Source organism: Ischnura elegans, chromosome X (assembly GCF_921293095.1).
Source record: "Ischnura elegans chromosome X, ioIscEleg1.1, whole genome shotgun sequence".
Classification (NCBI taxonomy): Eukaryota; Metazoa; Arthropoda; class Insecta; order Odonata; family Coenagrionidae; genus Ischnura; species Ischnura elegans.
This window is the reverse complement of record NC_060259.1, coordinates 70,305,237-70,326,897: the sequence shown is the minus strand read 5'-3', so window position 1 is coordinate 70,326,897 and position 21,661 is coordinate 70,305,237. Positions and strand designations below refer to the sequence as shown.

Sequence of the window (21,661 nt, the reverse complement as noted above, 5' to 3'; positions counted from 1 at the left end):
AATGATTGTACTTCCATTGTGCTTGTACCTATTACTTGTAGTCCTTTGAGATTCTAAACTCTTAAGAAAGGCTTTAATTGGGAGTGTTTACTCCCTCAAAATGCACTATGTGATGTAGTGCCCGCTCAAATCCATACTTTGGATGTAATTCATGAGCATTAAGTGCCCACATTTTCAATACTGAATTCTTAGGCTTTGCACCCCCAACTACATACCCCCAGTGACATAGTATGAGCTAATGTTAGCTCCTATTTTCCAAGTTGTCTTACTTCTCCTTTATTTTGGTTTCCCTATCTGAAAAAGTTATTCCTTCTTCTTAAAATTTAAAGGAAAGGCCTCTCTGGCACAGACTCATTAGACTAAACGTTTTTCTGCATCAAAATTCTCTCTCATAATACCAATGAATGTGAAAGGAAACTTGTCAATTTTCAAAGAATTTTCAATAATTTTGAAAGGGACAGCACCCATAATCTACCTTTGCCCTATGTGTGACATTTGGTCTTGAGATAAGGGGCGTCACTTCAAAGTGTAGCTGGGATATGTTTGAGTTATTTTTTGATGAGGACCTAATTACATCTGACTCATGAGTATGCTTTGCTCATGCTACACTTTATCTGTGAGTCATCACACAATTTTGAGAATAATTGGCCTTGGCAAAGGACATTGAGAAGGGCTGTTTACCAATATACAAGATGAACTATGCCTAGTGGGGTATATTTCAGTGCAAGAAAAGAGATACCTAATTCCATAAGGCTGACAAAGGCAAAAACTCATACCATCTCAGCAAGGAGAAGAGTGTCCTAAGAGAATATGATCTCATAAACCATGTATCTCCGCACTCTGAACCAAACGTCGCATGGGAAATACTGAGTCTGTTGTGCAATAAAAGCAGCTAAAACATAGCCATAAGTTTCTTGCTCCAAGGATGGAAAGTTTTGCCACAAATACAATAAGTAGGTTCACACAACTACATAGAAGGAAAAAGAGGGAATTCATAGGCTTATATGCAAATCTTGAAGGCACATATGATTACAGAAACCAAGTTTCATTGTGCATTTGAGAAGAAAATTAATGCTGCAAACCCGATTTTCCTAATGTAATTTTTAAAAACATGTTTTGATAACTAACAAAATTCTGAATTTTGTGAATGGCACCAAATAAGAAATGAAAAAACATCAGTCTAAATTATGAAATTCTGTGAATATATAAATATGTACTACACTTCTGATAATATACCTAGAAATAGAGTCAGTGCTGATAAATCATATTTAGGCATAATGGAATCAAGGTACAGTGAAAAATTTCCAGTTTGGGATTAACTACTCTGAAGTTATGAGTACATGATTTTTTATAGATACTTTTATCACATATATTTTATGAGTAATCTTTATCTTTTACATATCTTTCTTTGAAAAAAAGTTGGTGAGACTTATGTTGATGCATTTCAAGTAGTCCCATTTTTGCAGATGTTGGCCCACAAGACAACGAAGGAAGTTGGAACAGTTAAAAATAAAAATAAGCAATTTTAATCTCAAAAATGATGAAAACGGCCAGGAAATTTAAGGAAAATGTGGTCACAAAAATGTATACGTTTCAAACCCAATCCTTTATGTCAGAGGGATAGGATGTCACAGGGATTTTGCAAAAACAAATGTGTGCCACAAAATAGAAAATGAACAATAGGTTGAAAAGTGAAGGATTACATTTAGAACCATTCTTGCCAAAAAAGGAATTGAAAAGAGTGTGGTACAGCAATTATTCAACAACTACATGATTAAGGCTGTGTTAAAAGCTGACATTTAATACTGAAAGGCTGGTGACAGAAAGTACAAATAGTTACTCAGAATTAGTTATTTGGACAAAATCACATTGAAGTACCTCATACAAAAATTTGAAAAGTACATCAAATGACCTGCAGACAGGCCAGCATTTTGTCCAAATAACTGAAACTTGCATGGTTCGAACAAGGCATGCTGTATGTACCAGAATCAGAAAGGACAGAGAAACATGACAAAGAAAAAGATTTCCTAAGGATACCATCCCTCTTCTTAGATCTCTATTCTTAGCAATGGCAAACTCAGGTAATCTACAAAGCACTTGAGATTAAGAGCAGAAATACATTTAGTGCTTGACAAAATGTATGCACATATGATTTTACAAAAATAATGTACTGGGTGAATTTGGAAAAGCAATTATGAGGCTAAAAATAACGTGGATTATATCTGAACAAACTTTACACTTCCAGAAAAAGTATCCTGAATGTAAATACCCCAATTAAAGTCATGCTAGGCACATGAAAAATTAGGTGAATGCATGTGCTGAAGTACACTTCACATTTACATTACTTTTCATTAACTGCAACTCTGATTCCACAGACAAATGGTAGTCACAAAGGTGATTTCCCAATGCAAAATCTTATTTCAACACCTCATTAAAATAGGTCATTCATCCTGGGTATGATTGCCATATGAATCAAATTTTCAAAGGAGATACTAAAAGAAGAGAGAAATTTTATTGTTATTAAGGTGTATACGTATGTATGTATTGCATACTAGGGTAGGCTGACAAATAACTTTTTTCAGGACCAGGTTACTCTGTGTAGAAAATTTGTATACTGATATCTGGGTCTCAGATTCACAATTTTTCCATAACCAAATAATAATAACCTCTGCCACCCAAACCCTAAATTTCAAATTTTGCAGAAATTCAAGTGGAATTTAGAGGCACACCTAAGGAGAAAACTAAATTGTAACTGATGTCGAGTATAAATTTCAGCATAATACATACTTACAAAATTGAAAGTATGTTTATTAAAAGATTTCTATGATTGCTATGCCTCAGAGAAATCAACAAATTTGGAATTTAAGCAACCTCCACACCAAAGCAAGAGAACTTATTTTGAGAATAAAACTACTGACAATCCATTGCATATAGCCGAGGACTGCCCGAGCCGAGGACTAGCCAAGAACACAAAACCACAGAACTCTATAAGTAAACTATGAAATTTGTAAATATTACATTGATGGTTAAACTCATCATTGGTTATCACCAAAATGGTTTTGCTTACAATGAAGTGCCCTCCATGGGCATTTGTCTCAGAACTTCACCTGAAGTTTTGCAAAAAATAAAGTTATAGGCTGCAGTGGCAATGTTTAATATCATCCAGCATTGAAAATTATTGAACTTAAGACCACAAAATCAGCACACACTTTTATGCATTGGGTGAATTTGATCCCAAAAATACCAAGACAAAGCATAAAGAAGAGTGTAGTATTTATTTTCTAGTGAAAAAAAAATCGGAAAACATGCAATTTCCTGTTGGATTCCTTATGTGTGCATTAGTTTCCATGGGCAACTATCCTTGCTGCCATCTAGTGGACGATCATTGCAGAGGCAACACTAAGGCATAAAGATATTTCCACAAGTGTCCAGTCCTTCGCAGCTAAGTCCGTGATCCAGAGTAATAATGATTTAAAAAAATGGCTATAGCAGATTTTCATAGTCCCATAAAATCATATTGGCAGAGGCACACCTTCAACAGTTCATAAGAAAAGCCTGTGTAAAAATTCTGAAATCTACCTTTTCAATAATTAGCTATTTCATTCTGATTAAAACTTGACTAAAGCCTTCACACAGGTTCTGAACAAACCACCCAAATGCAGGGACCAATGCCTCAAAGCTGATAGTTAGAGGATGAGTAGGCCCATAACCAGGTATGAACAGTCGTGCCAGACAATTGGATGAATAGTTCTACCAACTGCCAACTTCACCACACCCATTTCTTTGGGAGTGCAATAATTGTGCCTCAGTTGGCCAACTTCCCCTCTTGGCCCATCTCATTTCATCCATTGAATCAACTCCTTTGGGCCTATATTTATTGCGTGAAGATATACAACCTTTGTACATTTTCACAGATATTTTATTTGCCAGGGCATGTTTCGATGCTAAGACATCATTCTTGAGTACCAAGATTTTAACTTGAAAATCCCCAATACATATATGTATATATTTGCCACGAACTGCAGAGAAAGGTTATGGAGGGGGGAGATTAAGCTGGAGTAGGGGGATGGGTGGGAGAGTGTTGGGTTGTGATACGAGTTTGGGGAAGGAATGGCTGAGAAGGTCACCTGGCTGGGGGTGAGAGTGCTTGGTTTGGTGCACGATAAATTGAGGAAAAATAGAGTCTTACCAAATAAAATATCTGTGAAAATTTAAAAAAGGCTCCTTATCTTTATTCAGTATGAATTTTGACCAAGTGAAAGCCGAAACGATCAACTTCACTGTATTTAGCGAATTAGAAACATACATACTACATAATACATAATGCTACAAACTTTGTAATTTTTGGTCAGATCAGGTGATATGATAGGATTTATTGTGATGTTTACTGAACCCCTGCAATGATGATTTAGGAATGCAGTGATGTTTTTTGCCATTGCTCTTTGTGGAAATAGATGAGTAGAGTAGCATTGCTTTGATTGGGGCTCCCTCTTCATGGGAAAAAGTAGGAGTGTTACCATTGAACTGGAAGTACTTCGATTGATTTAACTGTTTATAATTTTGCATAGAGTAGCCCATAATCTAAATCATATGTTTGGCCCACTAAAGATTCCATGGTGAGAACAGGAGGCTCCCAACAATATAATGATAATGACAGAGAAAGACATAGCAGTGACAAATAATGCTTACAGCCTAAATTACAATGATAAGGTGCTAAAGCTGCAAACATGTACAACACAAGGCTTCATTGTAAGCCATAACTTGATATTTACACACATCAATGCAAACTGAAGAGCTTCAGCCAATGATCCAATACCTTAGCTAATATCTTTTACAACTGCCCATAGACTCATCCCAGCGAAGACATCCCTGAACTCAAAGAAATAAGTACCTTTCCCCTTCAGTAGGCATATCACACTACCTTTTTTTCAAGGATAACACTTTTGATTAACATCCGTCAGTTCTGCCTGAGCTTCATAGGAAAAATAAAAAAAACCAAGGATTTGAACAACATAAATGCAATTCATACGAGAAGCCTATCATACAATTTTAGGCAAAAATTTTTTAGGGACAAATAATAAAATTAATACCTATATCATAAAATAATACAGCACACAGAAAATTTTAAAATTAACTTTATGTAGGAGTATAGGAGAATGGATACTAAAAGTGAAAAGATACGCAACTGCCAAGTAACAAAAAATTAATTATGTACACAATAAAATGATCCAATTAAGAATTATAAAAATAATATGGTGAAAACTAAATTGTATAAGGCATTTACTGCAGCTCACAGTGCTCATTGCCATCTTGTATATTCATGACCAAACATTATAATCTCCAAAGAAGATTTATGACCACCTATATTTACAAATATATGAGATTAATATGCATGAAGCATGAAGCATTGGCACGAATTTCAAATCCATCATGCATATAAATTGCTCAACAGGACTACATCAGTACTTAAGCATGGAAATTCAATATTTTCCAGAAATTAGGACACCTGGTCCGTATCAGCTTCCCCCAAAGTTGACAAAACAGCTGAATTTAATTCATGCAGTTATTCAAGGCAAAAATATGTAGTGCACCCTAGCAATATAACCATAAATTTGGACCCCTTTAAAAATGAGGGTTTTTAAAATTACTATAAGAGCAAGGTTTAATAAAGCCAAAGCTTTAGTAAAAACTTGGAAAATAAGGGCAAATAATTATTCAGCATGGTAGAGAAATGTAAAAAATAAGCTCTACAAAAACTGGTGTGCATAAATGCCATGGCCAGTGAAGAAGCTATGGGGTCTTAATGCATGAGTGTGTTTGAGCCTCATTGTTGACAAGTATTAGCAGCAGGAAATCCCTAACTCACTTTGATATGGTAGTATAATTTCATTGCTGTACGAAGCACAGGGAATGACATGTTGAGCATGCCAATCAGGATGAAATAAAATAATTGCACTGTCCCTGTTGATCATATTATAGGGTGACCTTAAGGTGCACATATACATATTCACCACTTCACTGCAGGCAGACAAGTCTCCTGAAGTTTTAACGGAAAATAGGACTAAAAATATAACTAGCATTGCCAAAATTTAGCCTACTATGCCAGTGGTATAGTATATAAACCACACTCATACAATTAATCAATTACCTGTTAGCAATAAAAATAAATGCATATACATAATTTGCAATTATGCAAAAAAGTCATACATGCTACTAAGTCATGCCCAGAACACCAAGTATACCTTTCTAAGATTTCTTCCAGGAAGTTCCAAGTGATTCATCTGTAAGAAAGGAATCATATCTTCTACAAGAACATGGTATTTGAATGAGACCTATTAATGTTGATGGGGTGTGAGTTAAGCTACAACAAGGACAAGTCTGGGTAACAACCACTTATCTAAAATGACTATTAATCCTTCTAAAATAATAAATTGTAAATTTGACAGTATTTCAAGTATGTACAAAGAGTAAGGGGAAATTATTTCTGATAAGTTATAAAGAAAACTGATATGATATTGACAAAAATCAGTCATATTTCAGACACCACTTATCATGCATCAAAAAGAGTGCGGCAAGTTTTTGGAAGTACATAAGATGGGTGCATAATTATGGCCTTTCAACCATGAGATGACATGAAGTAAATATGTTTAATGTCCTAATTTTATGTTAAGAGTTTTTATGTATTTGCAAATACTGAACGCCAACAACTGTATTCTTAACTGAGTGAGGTGTATCAAATACTTTTCAGTGACTTTGTAAAAGTTCACTCCTTGACAGTCCACGTTTGTTCCTAGAGTCAGGAGTGACACTACGCATGTGAATTTACATAGAAACAAGGGGCCTGCACACCTTCAAGGGATGTTAACAGTTTGTAGAACAGCCATTAGCAGTTTTCCTTTGAATAATCTAAATGATACCATAAATTCTAATTTTCCCGATGGAAATGCAGTAAATGCAACCTCTGAGGAAGAAAAATACAAAAAAGGGCGGAAAGAAAAATGATGCAACATTTTCACCTTGGTAATGAACACTCTTATGCTCGTGAAGTTTGATTCTCATTCAAAGGCTATAAAAGTTTTTGTGGGGAAAAATACAGAAATGCAATTAAAAAAGACGAAAGGATGATTTTGTTATTAAAGCAAATGTATACAGACAAGGCTTCAAGAGCTTCTTCAAAAATAGCACAACAGCATCCATTTAGTGAATGCATGTATTATTAAAAAAAGGTATTCATATAAAAATATGGATTGTTAACAATATGGTATTCTTGAATTAATAAATACATATACCCATGTATAATTGATACATCAACACTTAGTAAAGGAAATAACATGAAGGATATGATTCCAAGAAAAAAACTTAAGAACCAGCTTTTCCTATTACAGAAACTGGTATTTATAATCTAGCTCATACACTCAGAGAGGATAAATATTCTTTGTAGATGTTAATATGTCTATACAACTGAAACTTATGAAATATTTGGCATTTATAAAGGAAATACAAGGTTAATGAATACAGAACTTCACCTAGTAAAAAAATTTGATACAAGCCCTTTCTTAGACTGCCTTGGTCTTACATAAACGTAAAATTAATCAAGGAATCCTTTTTCAAATTAGTTATGCATGTCCTTCAATTATGTGCATAAACGAACCTTACAGGCAACCATAATACTAATGAAGAAGGAAGGAATAAATCTACAGGCTAGACTAAAGAAGAATTATATTTCATATAGCGGCTAGGTAAGTTATGACCAATTGAAAAACTGCAACTAACAAGATCCACTAAAAAATCCATAGGCACGAGGCATAATTAATAATGACAATAATGTACTTTAAATTTTTTATGACTAAAAGGGTTGAATGAAAATAAATTTTCCACCTTATTAAATGTCACAAGATATGCGATTGGAGGGATATGGATTCTTTCTAAAATCTCTATAGCATTATCACTAAAAATTCCATGCTTTCAATGTAATATTCTGTAAAAAAAATCTGTAACAGAAAAAAGAACCAAAAACTTCGCTCAACTATATTTTCCCTGATTTCAAACCAATCTCAATTTTTTACTGTAAATTATGATTCTCAGCTGTTCTGGACCCATTCATTTTCAACTACTGTATCAAAATAAATAACACGCCATACATAAATTCAGATATGTCTTCCCCTCCTAACATTCTTGTATCTGTCAGAATGAAATATCTTTTTTGTTGTGGTGCATATGATGATGCTTGAGTTAGAAACAGAGGTTCTTAGGAAATGCAAAAATAATACATGGAGACATATTACACTCACCTATAACAGAGTTAATTTCACAAAACTCACTATTATTACTAAATAGATAGGTGGAGATAATTTCTAAAATAATCATTGGTTCACCATTTTAAATTGAAATAAATATCTGACTTTATAATAAAAAACTGACGGCCGTATCACTAAGGAATTATTTTTTCTTGGATTATCTAATGCACTGATTTCCTTTCTCTTTTTTACAACTCAGGGATTTCCTCTCTTTTAAGTTACACAACAAAAGAACACTGTACATATATACATTTTATGAATACATTCACCCATACAAAACACCAAACACCCTAACAGATGGTAGTGAACGCTAAGTGAAGATGATTCTTGTAGCCGTTGGAATGACTAAATGAGTGCAAACATTAATTGACTATGATGAATGTCTGATTTAGGCTATAGTTACGTCAGACCTATTAAAAACAAATATTTGTATATTACACTGTGGACTTGTTCTTTTAAATCCTGAGAAACATATGGAATATGAAGAGAGTAAAGAATGGTGAATGATTGTAAGATTACCTTTGCCTGGGTTGCGGTGACTTTTAAAGATCGGGCTCGGTGGAATCCACTGTGCCCTCTCCTCATTGAAGACCAAACACTTCCAAATAAAGAGTGGTTACGCTGAAGAAAGGAAAAAGAAAATTGAACATGAAAAATGATTTTAGGATTCATCTCCAATGGCCAAAAATAATGGCCCTAATACAGTGAAACCTCGATATAACGACACCCCACGGTGCACTAATAAACACTCGTTATAGCGAATTGTCGCTTTACCGGAGGTGGAGCAAATAATAGCCAATATACCTGTTGCGAACAGATTTACAGGAACAGGAGTGGTGCGGCGACAGATAAACATCTATCCGATAAACGTAAGCATAAATCCAGACGAAAGGCGATGTTTTTTTGCATCACTAAATTTCCTTACTCAAATAACGACTAACTATTCAAACAATTTATAAGCGCCGCACTGAATAAAAATCATGCAAAGCATTGTTTCGTCATCATTATATTTATCGAACGACAGTTTACTACATAAATTTGATACTGAGCACTCCATTAACTTCATTTCTAACAGATCGCTAGCAATTACAGAGGTTAAGGAGTCTTGATGAAAGTCTTCCGGCGGTGAAACCCTCGCTATGGCGAGAGCCAACACCGAAAGGGTCTCGTAAAAACGAATTTTTTAACACGCTTATTATAGGATCAATTTACGGTGCATTGGCTATCTCTCGTAATAGCGGGGGTGTCGCTATATCCCGTACTCGCTTTAACGAGGTTCCACTGTATGAGTATAATACAATTAATTTCACTGTTGGTAGTTCTAGTGAATTAGTGAATAAAACAATGCAATCAGAAATGTGGCATGACATGGAATTTTGTGCCACCACAATGATGAATTTTTCCGACATTTTATATGCATTTAGCATATTGAAGCATGGTGCCCATTAATGTGGGCTGTGTCTTGCGAGGATTTTGTTCATCGAAAATTAATGAAAATTGGTCCTGCAGGGTAATTTGTATCTAACAAATCAAATATATGCAATGACATGCACCAGGAATGTCAAAAGAGATAATGAAAATTCTATCAAAATTCACATGGGTGGCAGGCACAGCAGACATAATGATGAAGAAGAAAGTTTCATTTTTATCAACAGATATCAGCATCCAGTTATTCAGATGCTCTATTTATTTTCTCTCATTTATTACCCAAGTCTCAGAATTTAATGAATTTTGAAACAGACATAAAAAAAACTTAGTGCCAGTCATCTCCATTGATTTCTCAGAGGAAATGAAAGTAACAGAGAGAAATCAAATTTAAAAAACTATGTCTTTGTTTAAAACTAATGTACAACAAAACACCATATTATGATTGTATATTTTCAGGGCTTTATGTGACATTTAGAACCAACTATTGAGGTAGACCATTGACAGAAAAGGGACAAAACTTACCCTGTGCATTGGCTCAGGATTATCATCAACAAGCTCCTCCAAATTCCCTGATATTGCCCTCTTCAGTTCTGGACCAGCATCATGGAGTGTTCTCAAACCAGCCTACAAAAAACATAGGTTTACATCAAGATTTGAGTTTAAAGTGTAACAGGTGGACATGTTATAAGTTCCACAAAAATCTTTTTCAGAGCTAAAAAATAGTAACTAGTGGTATGTAAGGCCCAAGGTCAACATCTGTGGATTGACTTGGGTTGTCCTACTATATATATCTCAACTTTGTGCTAATAATTTGATTCACTCAGGCTGTGGCTGTTAGTAAGTAATTACATATATATAGTACATATTTTGATGAATGATAGATAAACCCTCAAAATGAGAGTAGGTGTACTTATAGAAGGGATCATATGTTCTGACCATTGCTTATGAATGGAAAAAATAATTTTAACTGATGATTTTGATAAACTACCTATTAACCAAGAATAATTTTTCCATGCACAACTATTTATGCACCTTTGATTCCTTTGAATGAATATAGACCTGCACTGTCTTTACATAGACCTAACATGGCAAATCAGGTGGGCAAGATCACACAATAGACTCTCGTTAATACAAACAACCTCATTACAAAATTTTCATTATTACAGTAGACCCTCGTTAACACGAACAACGTTATTAGGAAGTTCTCGTTATTACGAAGCAAATAGTTGGTCCCAACGAAATGTCCTGTCCAATCTATGGTAAAAGAAACGTTATTGCGAAATTACGAACCTCAGTCCGGGTCCCGGCAGTTACAAAAGAACTTTATCACGAAGTTACACGAATAAACAACGACATTTGGGTGGATATACACTACGCTAAGTTTCTAATAATTGCGCCACGTTTAAGTTCTCCTTGTGTTATGTGCGCAAGAGCGTCAATTACGGCTCATTCTCCAGTATACACTCAACATCATACAATAAGCTTCATTCCTGTGGAGCCACGGTTACCCACTGACAAACGCTCGTAATTTAGACGCACAGTTAGTCCTCTTCCTACACGCATTCGGTTTACGAACTTTCAGAGATACAAGCATTCCAAAAATTTCATATTTCGAATGTGGCACCTTTCGATTTGGCCGATGCGACGCGGTGTGGCGCAGAGGAACTTTGGATATTACCTGAACAAATCATTGAATCCAGTGTGAAGTTAGGAACTGTTCAGCGTTTCGCCCGTTCTTCCTTACCGCGGAGAGCGATTTTTTTTCGGCTCCGGCTTCGTCGAACGCCCAGCTAGATCATTTCATCACAATCGGGAGTTAGCGCACAATTGTGATGCAGTGTTGGATTCTCCAGGATAACCGTACTCCTCGATGCCTTGTATGCAGTCGGGCTGGTGAAAGTTGCCCCTTGACAGCGCAAAAGAAGGAGCGGAGAACCCTTGGCCAGCACGGTTTGCTGCCAATCACTGCCCCCAAAATACACCTCATACCCTCGCCCAGTCATACAACGTTGTCAAATGCATATGTAGCACTGAAACAAGCCTGAACCACTAAAACAAGCCCTTTCTTAGAATCTCCAAAACAAGGGATTCTTCCTTTGGGTCCTTCACGCTCGTCATCCCTTCCAGCTCCTTTCTTCACAGAACCCTTTTGTTTACATGTGATGTAGGCATTTCGCTTTCTTACCTGGAAACCTTGCACCCAACCCCGAACTAGACCATTCTGCCTGTCATCGGACAACTCTTGGCGGCCGGACTCCAAGTTTATCAACTTATGAACAAGGTCTCGGAACGAATCTAGTTTGAATATCGAGGACTTACTGTATTCGGGAAGATCTCAACCCTCGATTGCGTCATGCCGCATTCTACTATTGAGACACTGAAACGAATTTTCTTGTTTATATATATTTGCACGTAATATAATCGCGTATATTATGCACTGATTTTTTTCGATGATTTCTAAAAGAAACGTTCATGCAAACTTCGCTTTACTAACCTCCGGTTTTTCGGTCCCGTAAACTTCGTAATAACGAGAGTCTACTGTGCGAATCTGTTCTGGTCCAGCGGTTACAAAAACAACTTAATTACAAAGTTCTACGGATAAGAAATAGTATTTAGGTGGATACACATTATGCTATCATCACTACACTATGCGCTATATTCAAGTTTTCCTCGTGCACTGTGCCCAAGAGCATCAATTAATGTTGTTTCTTCAGAAGGATATACTTCAGTATCCACGCAACATCATGTAATAAGCTTCATTCCTGTGGAATCATCGTGACCCACTCATTACTGCTTGTAAATAGGCCGTACAAGAAGTCCTTGTCTTACAAACATTTGATTTACGAACTTTCAGGGGTAAGAGTATTTGAAAAATTCAAGCGTGCCCAAAATTTCAAATTTGGTGCCTTTGGAGTTGGCTGATGAGACGTAGTTTGGCAAGGAGGAACTCACACTTAGTGCACAGGCTGAACAAAGAGTCAATTAATCCGTTGAGTAGTCAGTAACTATTCAGCGTTTCCCCCATTCTTCCTCCCCTCGGACAGCAATTTTTTTTGGCTCCAGCCATGTTGCATGCGCAGTTAGGGAGAGTTCATGTAGAATGCCGGTTGCTGGTGCAGACTGCTTGGCACCGATAAGCGTGAGTAAAAGTTTGTGTTGTTTCATATTTGTCTGATCGCAGACAAAGCTAGTTTGGTCTTGTCGGTGCATCTTTTTTTGTGAAAGGCCACAATAGTTGTATGCACTTGTAAATGCTGGAAACAAGCTACTGGTTTTCAGCGTTTTTAGTGAATGCACCCTTAGATCAGTTTGTCACAATCATGAATCAACGCATAATAATGCAGTGTTGCATTCCGCAGGATACCACACATTTCGAAATCTTCATAGGTTTATCAGCTCGGGAATGAATCCAACTAATGAAGAAGATCTCTGAATGCGTCTTGTTCATATGTTGAGGACTTACTGTATTCGGGAAGACATCAACCCTCGATTGTGTCATGCAGCAGCCTAGGAGATTGTGTTAAGGCCTGGTTACACGATACATTAATACGTACAGGTTAATGTCTAAATGTATGAACACGAGAATGAATGCCAAAATGCACCATGTAACCACCAAACTTGTGCGAATGCATGCACAGAAAATAGAACCTGTTGTAATTTGGTTCATGCATTAGTACATGTTCCGTTCAGGTCCCCCAAAATCATTCACTCAAACGTACATTAACTGGTACGTGTTAATGTACCGTGTAACCAGGCCTTTACGCACATTGATGTGTTTGACGCCGGATGATCATGACAATGGTAGGATGACAAGACTCTGCTAAATGAATTTGGAGGGAAAGAGCACGGCAGTCAAAAATGATGTTTTCCTAAGATTACTTTTCAATGACTTTAAAGCCAAATGAGAATATTTAAAGATATTATTTTGTAAGAAATTTACTTCTTTTGTGTCAAAAACATTCCATAGAGCACCATTAAATTTCGTTTAAATGATAACAAGCTATTGCCATTTCAGATCCATCTTTCATCAATTTGATTTCCATCCAGCTATTCCTGATAGATGCAATTGTTCAACAGTTTAATTAACGTAGCATATTATTTAGTTTTTTCATAAATGATACATAATGAGTGAGGAAGTGCTAGGATTAATGACTTTCAACCACATTCTTATATTGATGAAATCAAACGAATGAGCTTGTTTTTATATACTAGCACATAATTCTATCGTGTATATAATACCCATGACTCTGAAGCTATTCCACAGTGGGAGTATCAGTACAGGAGATTGAAGAGAAAAAATTATTTGCGAGGTATGTTTTTTTGTGACGATTCCTAAGAGAGACGTTGCGCTGAAATTCGTTATTACCAACCTTCGCTGTTTTAGTCCCGCGACCTTCGCAATAACAAGAGTCTACTTTAGTAGGCAATGATCTCTGAGAAATGACTCAGCCTCATGTAGTTTTTGGATTAGGTAAGGGTTCCCATATACAGATAGATATACAGAGTAAAAACACTCAATAAATTCATTCAAAGAATACTAGCAAAAATAGATAATATTATAGAAACTACAACTCTAGAGCCAATGAAAAGTAATTACTTGTAAAGTGACTGTATTCTGAGACTCCTTATCACCATCCTTCTGCTCTTGCTCTTTTCTCTTCTTAAACCGGCGGAAATAATCTTGGATTAGGAATGTTGCGTAAAACTTTCCAACGGTGACTTCATCATCAACTGAAAAATTGGTGGGGACAAGACATGTAAAATTCAAATATTCATACTAAGAACAAGTCTTCATAAAAATTTCAAGTAGTACACAAAGTGCACATAGCTAAAAAAATGCTAAAAATTTTAACTAATCATCTTAAAATAGTAAAGTACTTTTGCACCCCTCATGTAATTTTTCCATAGAAGAGGCATTATAATAGTCTATAAAGTAGATCACACATGGAAATGCTACATAGTTCTCATTTCCCTCATTGATTCTTACCTCCTGGGGGCGGTACAACCTGATCCAAAAGTTTTGGACTAGTCCTTTTCCAAATCTTCTTTATTACTGCACGAAGCTCAGCATTAGCATCATCAATGTTCCCTTCTGTTTTAATGCGCAAGGATGTTCTGACGACCGCAAAAAGTGTGGCATTAAACAAAACTGTTCCATCACTATTCAGAGGCATGTTCATGGATACCAATCTCTAAAAAGAGAATAATTTAGTCATTATTAGACTACTAAAAAAATTACCTTTTGGGGATTTAATACAAGGACTTTTTTCAACCACATGTCTTTACCAACCATTTTAAGAAGGCCATTACTTTTATGATAAATTTATGGAATAAACTATATATTACATGACTTTTTCTGAATGAGCGGACTTAATATTGCATACTATTTTTTATGTTCTAAGACACCAAGTAGCCTGATTCCAAATGAATACTTTTGAGGAAGAATATTTAATGATGATCATGAGCACTTATGGCCATCTGAGACTCATCTTAGTTGGGAATCTCTAAATCAGGATTAGATGGAGACCCTGCCATTCCACAACATCTATAACTATGAAAAAATGTGCACCAGAGTACATCTTGCAGTTTTTGAGGAAAATATTTCTATATTCACATGGATCTGGGCGAACCCAATTCTATGATAACCCCCCTTACTTTTGGAACTCAAATGGGAAGCACCAGAGTCCTGAGGCTTAAGAAAAACTTTGAATAAGAGCTCAAGTGACATATGCCCTTGACAAATTTAAGGAAACTACCATGAACTAGTTTAAATGGTTTAAAGTATACCGGGACTAGCCGCGGTGATAACTTTTTACGGGAGTCACCCGTAATGCACAATCGTGCGAAAGATCCACAGAGGAAAAATCATTCGCCTTGACCGGGATTCGAACCCGGATCCCCCGATTTCCACAGGAAAGAATGACGCTTCGGTAGCTTAACTGGCTAAAGCACTCGACCGGAAATCGGGGGATCCGGGTTCGAATCCCGGTCAAGGCGAATGATTTTTTCTCTGTGTATCTTTCGTAGTTTAAATGGGTCACCCACAAGGGATCTTTATGGGAAGAATTCAACAGGGCTAAAATCATCAGTCTTGATCTGGATAGGTCCATCACAGGAATAATGATTCAGATTAATCTGAGATCAGTTGGTAAACATAGTGAAAGATAACAGGATACTTTTACTTTGAATAAATAAAAAAGAATGTGGGATGGGCACAAGTGGCTGATATTGAAATATAATACATGTTTAAACAAAATTTTATTACCTTGCAGGCAACTCTGTGAGGACACAATTTACCAAAACCAAGGGGAGGTGATATTTTCCTGAGTAAAGTAACAACATCCAAATGCTTGATCCGTCCTTTAGCATCGGGGTCATATTCACTCCATAACCGAACAAACTCATCCAGATGGTGAGGACCCAAAATAGACCAGTCCCTAGTTAAATAGTCAAAGTTGTCCATAATGACGGCAACAAATAAGTTGATGATCTGCAAAAAGAAATCAATTTTTTAAAATTTTCTAATTTCCTGTGGGAGCAACTCAAGATTCCAAATGATTCTTCACTTACTAAAAATGAACATAAAACATAGAAGGAAATGAAGTATGGAAATGCAAAATCAGAGCCACAGTCAGAAGACGATGTTCCAGTGTCTTTGGCATTTGAATCACATTTTACTTCATCTGGCCTTGATGAACAATCCAACATTATGTCCTGCCATGCTTCACCTGCAATGAAAAAACATAATAAGGTTAGCAAAAAACATTTGCTTAACTTCATTTAAAAAATTCAATCAGAATCCTACAGAGTTTTTGCTGAAACACAGGCAAAAGTAACTACTAAATGAGATTACACAGGTGTTCATCGAAATGGATACTAACATATCTAAAGTATATGTGTCTTTTATGCTCCCTGTTTTGGCAATTTTAGGCATAAAAGATTCCCATTATTACAAACCAGGATATTATTTGGATATTAAAGCACCGGCCTCAGTGGCAGAGGGGTTATGCCTTATCTGCCAAACTGAGGGTCGAGGCTCGCAGGTTTGAGTTCCAGCTCTTCCAGGTGTGCTACAAGTGTGACCTACTCTATACTCTATTATCCTATGTTTTTGCAATTTTTTCTGTACCATATTTTCATTAATAAGTTGTCTCTCCCACAATAAAAAAATATTTTCACATTTTTCTCAACTCCGTAACTAATAAAATTCCAAAACCACAACCAATACATGAAGACAGAGAATCAACATTCAAAGCAGCAAACCTTGGTAATACTAGATTTTGACAAGTGGTTGCTAAACATTTCTGCCCCAAATCCATGATGCTCCCCATACTAGAATTGCATCCTAACAAGCGTAAATTTCTAGTTATCCTGAAACGTAGGCAACACATAACCGGATATGTTATGCACGCAGTATACATTACAGAATACAAAACCCAAGTTAAAAAAAAACTGTTTTTGCATTTCTTTGCGCCATCAACAGCAAAAATTCCAAAAATGAAATGAAAACATGAAGATAGTAAAGACAGCAAACCTCATTTACATTGATAATTGTTTTATGGGTTAATGCCGCGTCAACTCATTTTTGGTAGACGACAGTTTAGGGCAATTCCAGCTTCCATCATTGGGTTTTTTTGTGTCCACAGACTGGCATGCACCCGAAACTATCATCTACCAAATATCTTACCTCCAGAACAATCTCATTTAACCGTTCAAAACTTGAGAGAGAAAAGAACAAAATGGAAAGAGAATGACTGGCACACAATAAAATAATATGCATAGATTTTCAAAGCAATTCGTAGGGGAACAAAGAAAATATTTTCTTGAGAAACATCTTTAGGATTTTTTATCCCATTGTTGTTCATTTTTACTTTATGTGAGAAAAGCAAAATACTGGTGGAAAACATGAAAATTTTGGGAGTGTTTTTACTAGGGATGGGTCGAATAGTAGATTTCTCGAATTCGAATATCGAATTCGAATATTAAATCATTGCTCGAATATTCGAATACCTCGAATTTCGAATACCTCGAATACTAAACGATGAATGTGAAAATGTTTGACTAGGTCGCCTATGCAGCAGGAAACCCAAGATTTTGGCGAGTAATTGTGATTGCCTTTAAAGGATTCAAACAGGAATTTAGCTGATTAATGGAATATTTTAATTTTATGTAAACAATAGGGTAGTTTCCTTCATTAAAGAAAACGAAAGGCATTGATTGTGATTCGTTACCCACCATTACTGTATTCATAATATACAAATTATTTCGTTCTAGAAATACCGGTTTAGACCAATGGCAATGTTCAATTTTACCTCATTTGAAAAAGGCCAGATTGGCGCCTATGCGATGCCACTCCACGTGACATCACAGGGACCTATTTTCTACACGAGAGGATCGGAGTTTTACATCGTCTGAGGTTACCAATGCATGCATGAGGCACAGAGCTCAGGGAAACATGTCTTGATAATCACACAGTCTGTTTGATAAGGTATTAATAATCCTTATTTAAGCCAAGCGCTACCAGCTAGCATGGTACTCGGCTACCTGCTAGCATCCTGCGTCGTAATAGCGCTCAGAGCCTCGCCCCAAGGTCACCTCACTTGCGGCAGCGGGAAGCAGAACGACGTCACGCGGAGTTTTTCCCGGCATTCATACTTACCCGTCGCGTTTTCGCGCGCTTGAAAATTTTCACTTTTAATTTAATCGCGAAAAATAGATATAGTCTCATAAAAAACTAAAAGCGTTAAATACGTACTCCAGGAGTGATAATCTTTCGATTTAGGCAATAAAAAATAATAGGAAACCACCCTATTTGAGCATTACGCCAAAATGCTAAGCCTCCGTCGTATTTCTTCTTCTTCCCGGTATTTATTTTCTTGCGCAAAATGCTTAAATAAAGTCAGAAATATGTCGTGTTTGGTCTTATTCTTTTTTAAATTACGCGCACATTACTAATATTTCAATCCAATAAAGGTGTAATAACAATTGCCGAAAGTCATTGTTAGACACCTTTCGGGCTAGTAGATGACTCATGCAGCAGTTGACCTCGAGAAAGGGGGAAATTCGAAGCAGGTAGGTAGAAAAAGGTCAGTGGGTGAGAAAAGGGGGTGGGTGCGAGACACGTTTCTATTTTTCTCGCGTAACTTGATATTTTTTGAAGCTAAGGTTTTTGTAATACAATCCCTGCGCGAGCTGGGATCTTTTGTTTGATTTCGGAGAAGAGGAAATCGTCAAGAGTGGGTGAGGCGAATGCTGAATGGAGGGGGATAGCAGATCGTGGGAAATACGCCAATGTCACTATCCCACGGCACTGAGTTCCTCCCTATGGTAGTTTCATCTCCTGGGGAAGATTCAAAATAAGTGCTTGTCATTATTAGCCACAAAGGACACACGGCAAACACCTCCTCTCATTTTATCATACGATGGATGCGGGAAAATGGTCAGTGGGGAGAAAGAGGGAAGGGTGAAACACGATTCTATTATTTTCCGGTAACTTGATATTTTTTTCAAAGCTGAGGTCTTCGTTATATGATCCCTGCACGAGCCGGGACCTTTTTTTTGTTTTCGGGGAAGAGGAAATCGTCTGAGAGGGGGGGGGGTGAACGCTGAATGGATGGGGATAGCGGATCGTGGGAAATGCGCCAATGTCGCTATCCCACGGAACTGAGGTTCTCCTGATAGGGGACACCTGGGATTTTCGGATTTTTTTCATCCGATCAATTTCGGTTACCCACGTCGAACTCTTTTCACCGCTCAAACCCGTGAATTTGATGTATTTCGTCAGCTTGCCTAAAACGGCGCTGCATGCACTAGACGAGTTCTCATTTTTCCGAGCCAACTACCAACGACGTGCGAGCGACAGTGTATGACGCGAAATTCAAAGTATTCGAGGTATTCGAGACGGTACCTTTGGCATAACTATTCGAGATCTCGAATATCGAATACTTTCTATTATTCGAGGTATTCGAGTATTCGCGGATACTATTCGCACATCTCTAGTTTTTACCTAACTTAAGTATAATTTATTCTCCCAATTTAAAAGGGAAATTACTGGCCATGCAGCCATGAAAATTTCAGAATATAACTCCCATTTGATGTATAGCCATACATTACTTTATTGTAACAATTTTCTTCTTCAGGCCATTTTTCTGAAAGATATTTCACAGTAATCTCAGTATCCAGCTACTCATCACTGACATTCATTTATTTTTTTCTACACCACCAAAAACACCTCTATTTGGCCTTTACATTGGGGTTTTCATAACATTTAAATGTACACACCCATGCCCTTGATTTGGGTATTCCACCCAGGTGGGACACGAACCCATGGCCTTCAAATTAGCAGGTTAGGACTTTACCCCACTGCCACCGAGGCTGGCATAAATATCACAGTACTTCAAGCAAAATCTTGAGGAGATACTCAAGAGAGGAATGCATACAAAAAATAATTAGGCTAGAGGCAATCAATTCACATCATCAGTAGGATAGGGAAATTGTAGTGGATATGAAAAAGAAATAATAATATTTGAAATAGTAATACCAATTTCATAACTTTCATTTATGTACATGCATAAAATGTAGGTGATAAGAAAATTTATTTCCCGCCACAGCTACGGCAAACAAAATTTAGAGTCATTATTAATTAACTTAATAATCAAGCAAAATTAATCATCAGAGCACTGATTTTAGTCAGTTTCCATTGAATTTGAAATTGGACTTTTCACTTGATATCATATAAAACAAGCCCACATTATTGACCACAGAATTGAAAAAAAAAAACAAAATTAAAGTCTAGGAGGATGAAGGTTTGCTCTTAAAACTTACCAGTAGCAGAACGAAACAAGACAAGAACTGCTTGGGGAAATGTTTGAAAATTATTGTTCCTATGAATTGCTGTATCAGAATCTAGAGCGATTTTACCAAAAACCTGGAAAGGAAATTCATGATATGAAAAAATAGCTACCACAAAGCTCATTATTACTGTGAAAAATAGTGACAATTTTACCTAATGATCTTAAGAGAGGAGTAATGTTCACAGTCAGACTATAAACTTCAACATGACTCATCTCTATCTACTTCTTGAGGATTATTAACTAATTTTCTGATGACTTATACCACTATATATTGTGCTAGAACTGGTATTTATGATCCAAGAAATAAAAAAAAGAGTTTTGATGCATCAAATCAGTAATACTCAGCAGAATGCAGCATTTAAATATATATTTGATACTAAAAGTCACAGAATTGCGGTTCCTTTCAGCTATAATAATGATGAAGAAGCATCCTCAGGTTTTCCACACAAGTAAAGGCATTGTTAGCCATTGATTCCTTAATGGCATATTGCATCATTCTCAGGGTGAACATCATTCACACATGCCATAATGCTCATTCACCCTGAAGATGATGTTAGATTATGCTATTGAAACATAGGTGTCCATACATTCAGCTGGTGTGAAACCCAAGGAAACTTCATGACTTCAACTGCAGTACATAAAATTCAAAACACTTAGAAATAAGGTTTTATAGAAGATATTTCTAAATATTTTTCCATGAAAACTCTTAAGTTCAGAAAGTTCACCCCCCTTAAAGGCAACCTATAATTCCACCAACATTTCAATAACTATTTTCATTTCATAAGTACGTTGTGAAGCTTCAGATCTGAAGATGCTTTTACCTCACTGAAGTGACATGAACATCTAGGAAAGCTTCACTTCATTTGAACAGAAAAGCTGCAAAATTCTCAAAAAGAAACTCGTACATAGAAATAATTTTACTCATCATATTCACACTATCAATTTTCACCACTTAGAGTTATCATCACAGTAGATCATCCACAGATTCGTTGGACATAGCTCTTCACTTGCAGGAAATCTTTTGACACAGAATAATTCTTCTGTTCAAAATCACCTGCTCCATGTATCTAATACGAGGTCTTT

At 36.4% G+C, this 21,661-nt stretch overlaps 1 protein-coding gene across 1 annotated transcript in view; it reads right to left on the bottom strand.

Moving 5' to 3' along the window:
* LOC124171523 (muscle calcium channel subunit alpha-1) overlaps positions 1-21,661 on the bottom strand; it is a 287,447-nt gene that overhangs the window by 41,145 nt on the left and 224,641 nt on the right. The window contains exons 31-38 of the mRNA XM_046550696.1: positions 20,550-20,652; positions 16,296-16,453; positions 15,991-16,215; positions 14,713-14,917; positions 14,323-14,456; positions 10,248-10,349; positions 8,817-8,918; positions 6,243-6,281 (exon numbers count right to left, since the gene is read on the bottom strand). Of these exons, the coding sequence (XP_046406652.1) occupies positions 6,243-6,281; positions 8,817-8,918; positions 10,248-10,349; positions 14,323-14,456; positions 14,713-14,917; positions 15,991-16,215; positions 16,296-16,453; positions 20,550-20,652 (1,068 nt within the window). The remainder of the gene's footprint in view (positions 1-6,242; positions 6,282-8,816; positions 8,919-10,247; positions 10,350-14,322; positions 14,457-14,712; positions 14,918-15,990; positions 16,216-16,295; positions 16,454-20,549; positions 20,653-21,661) is intronic.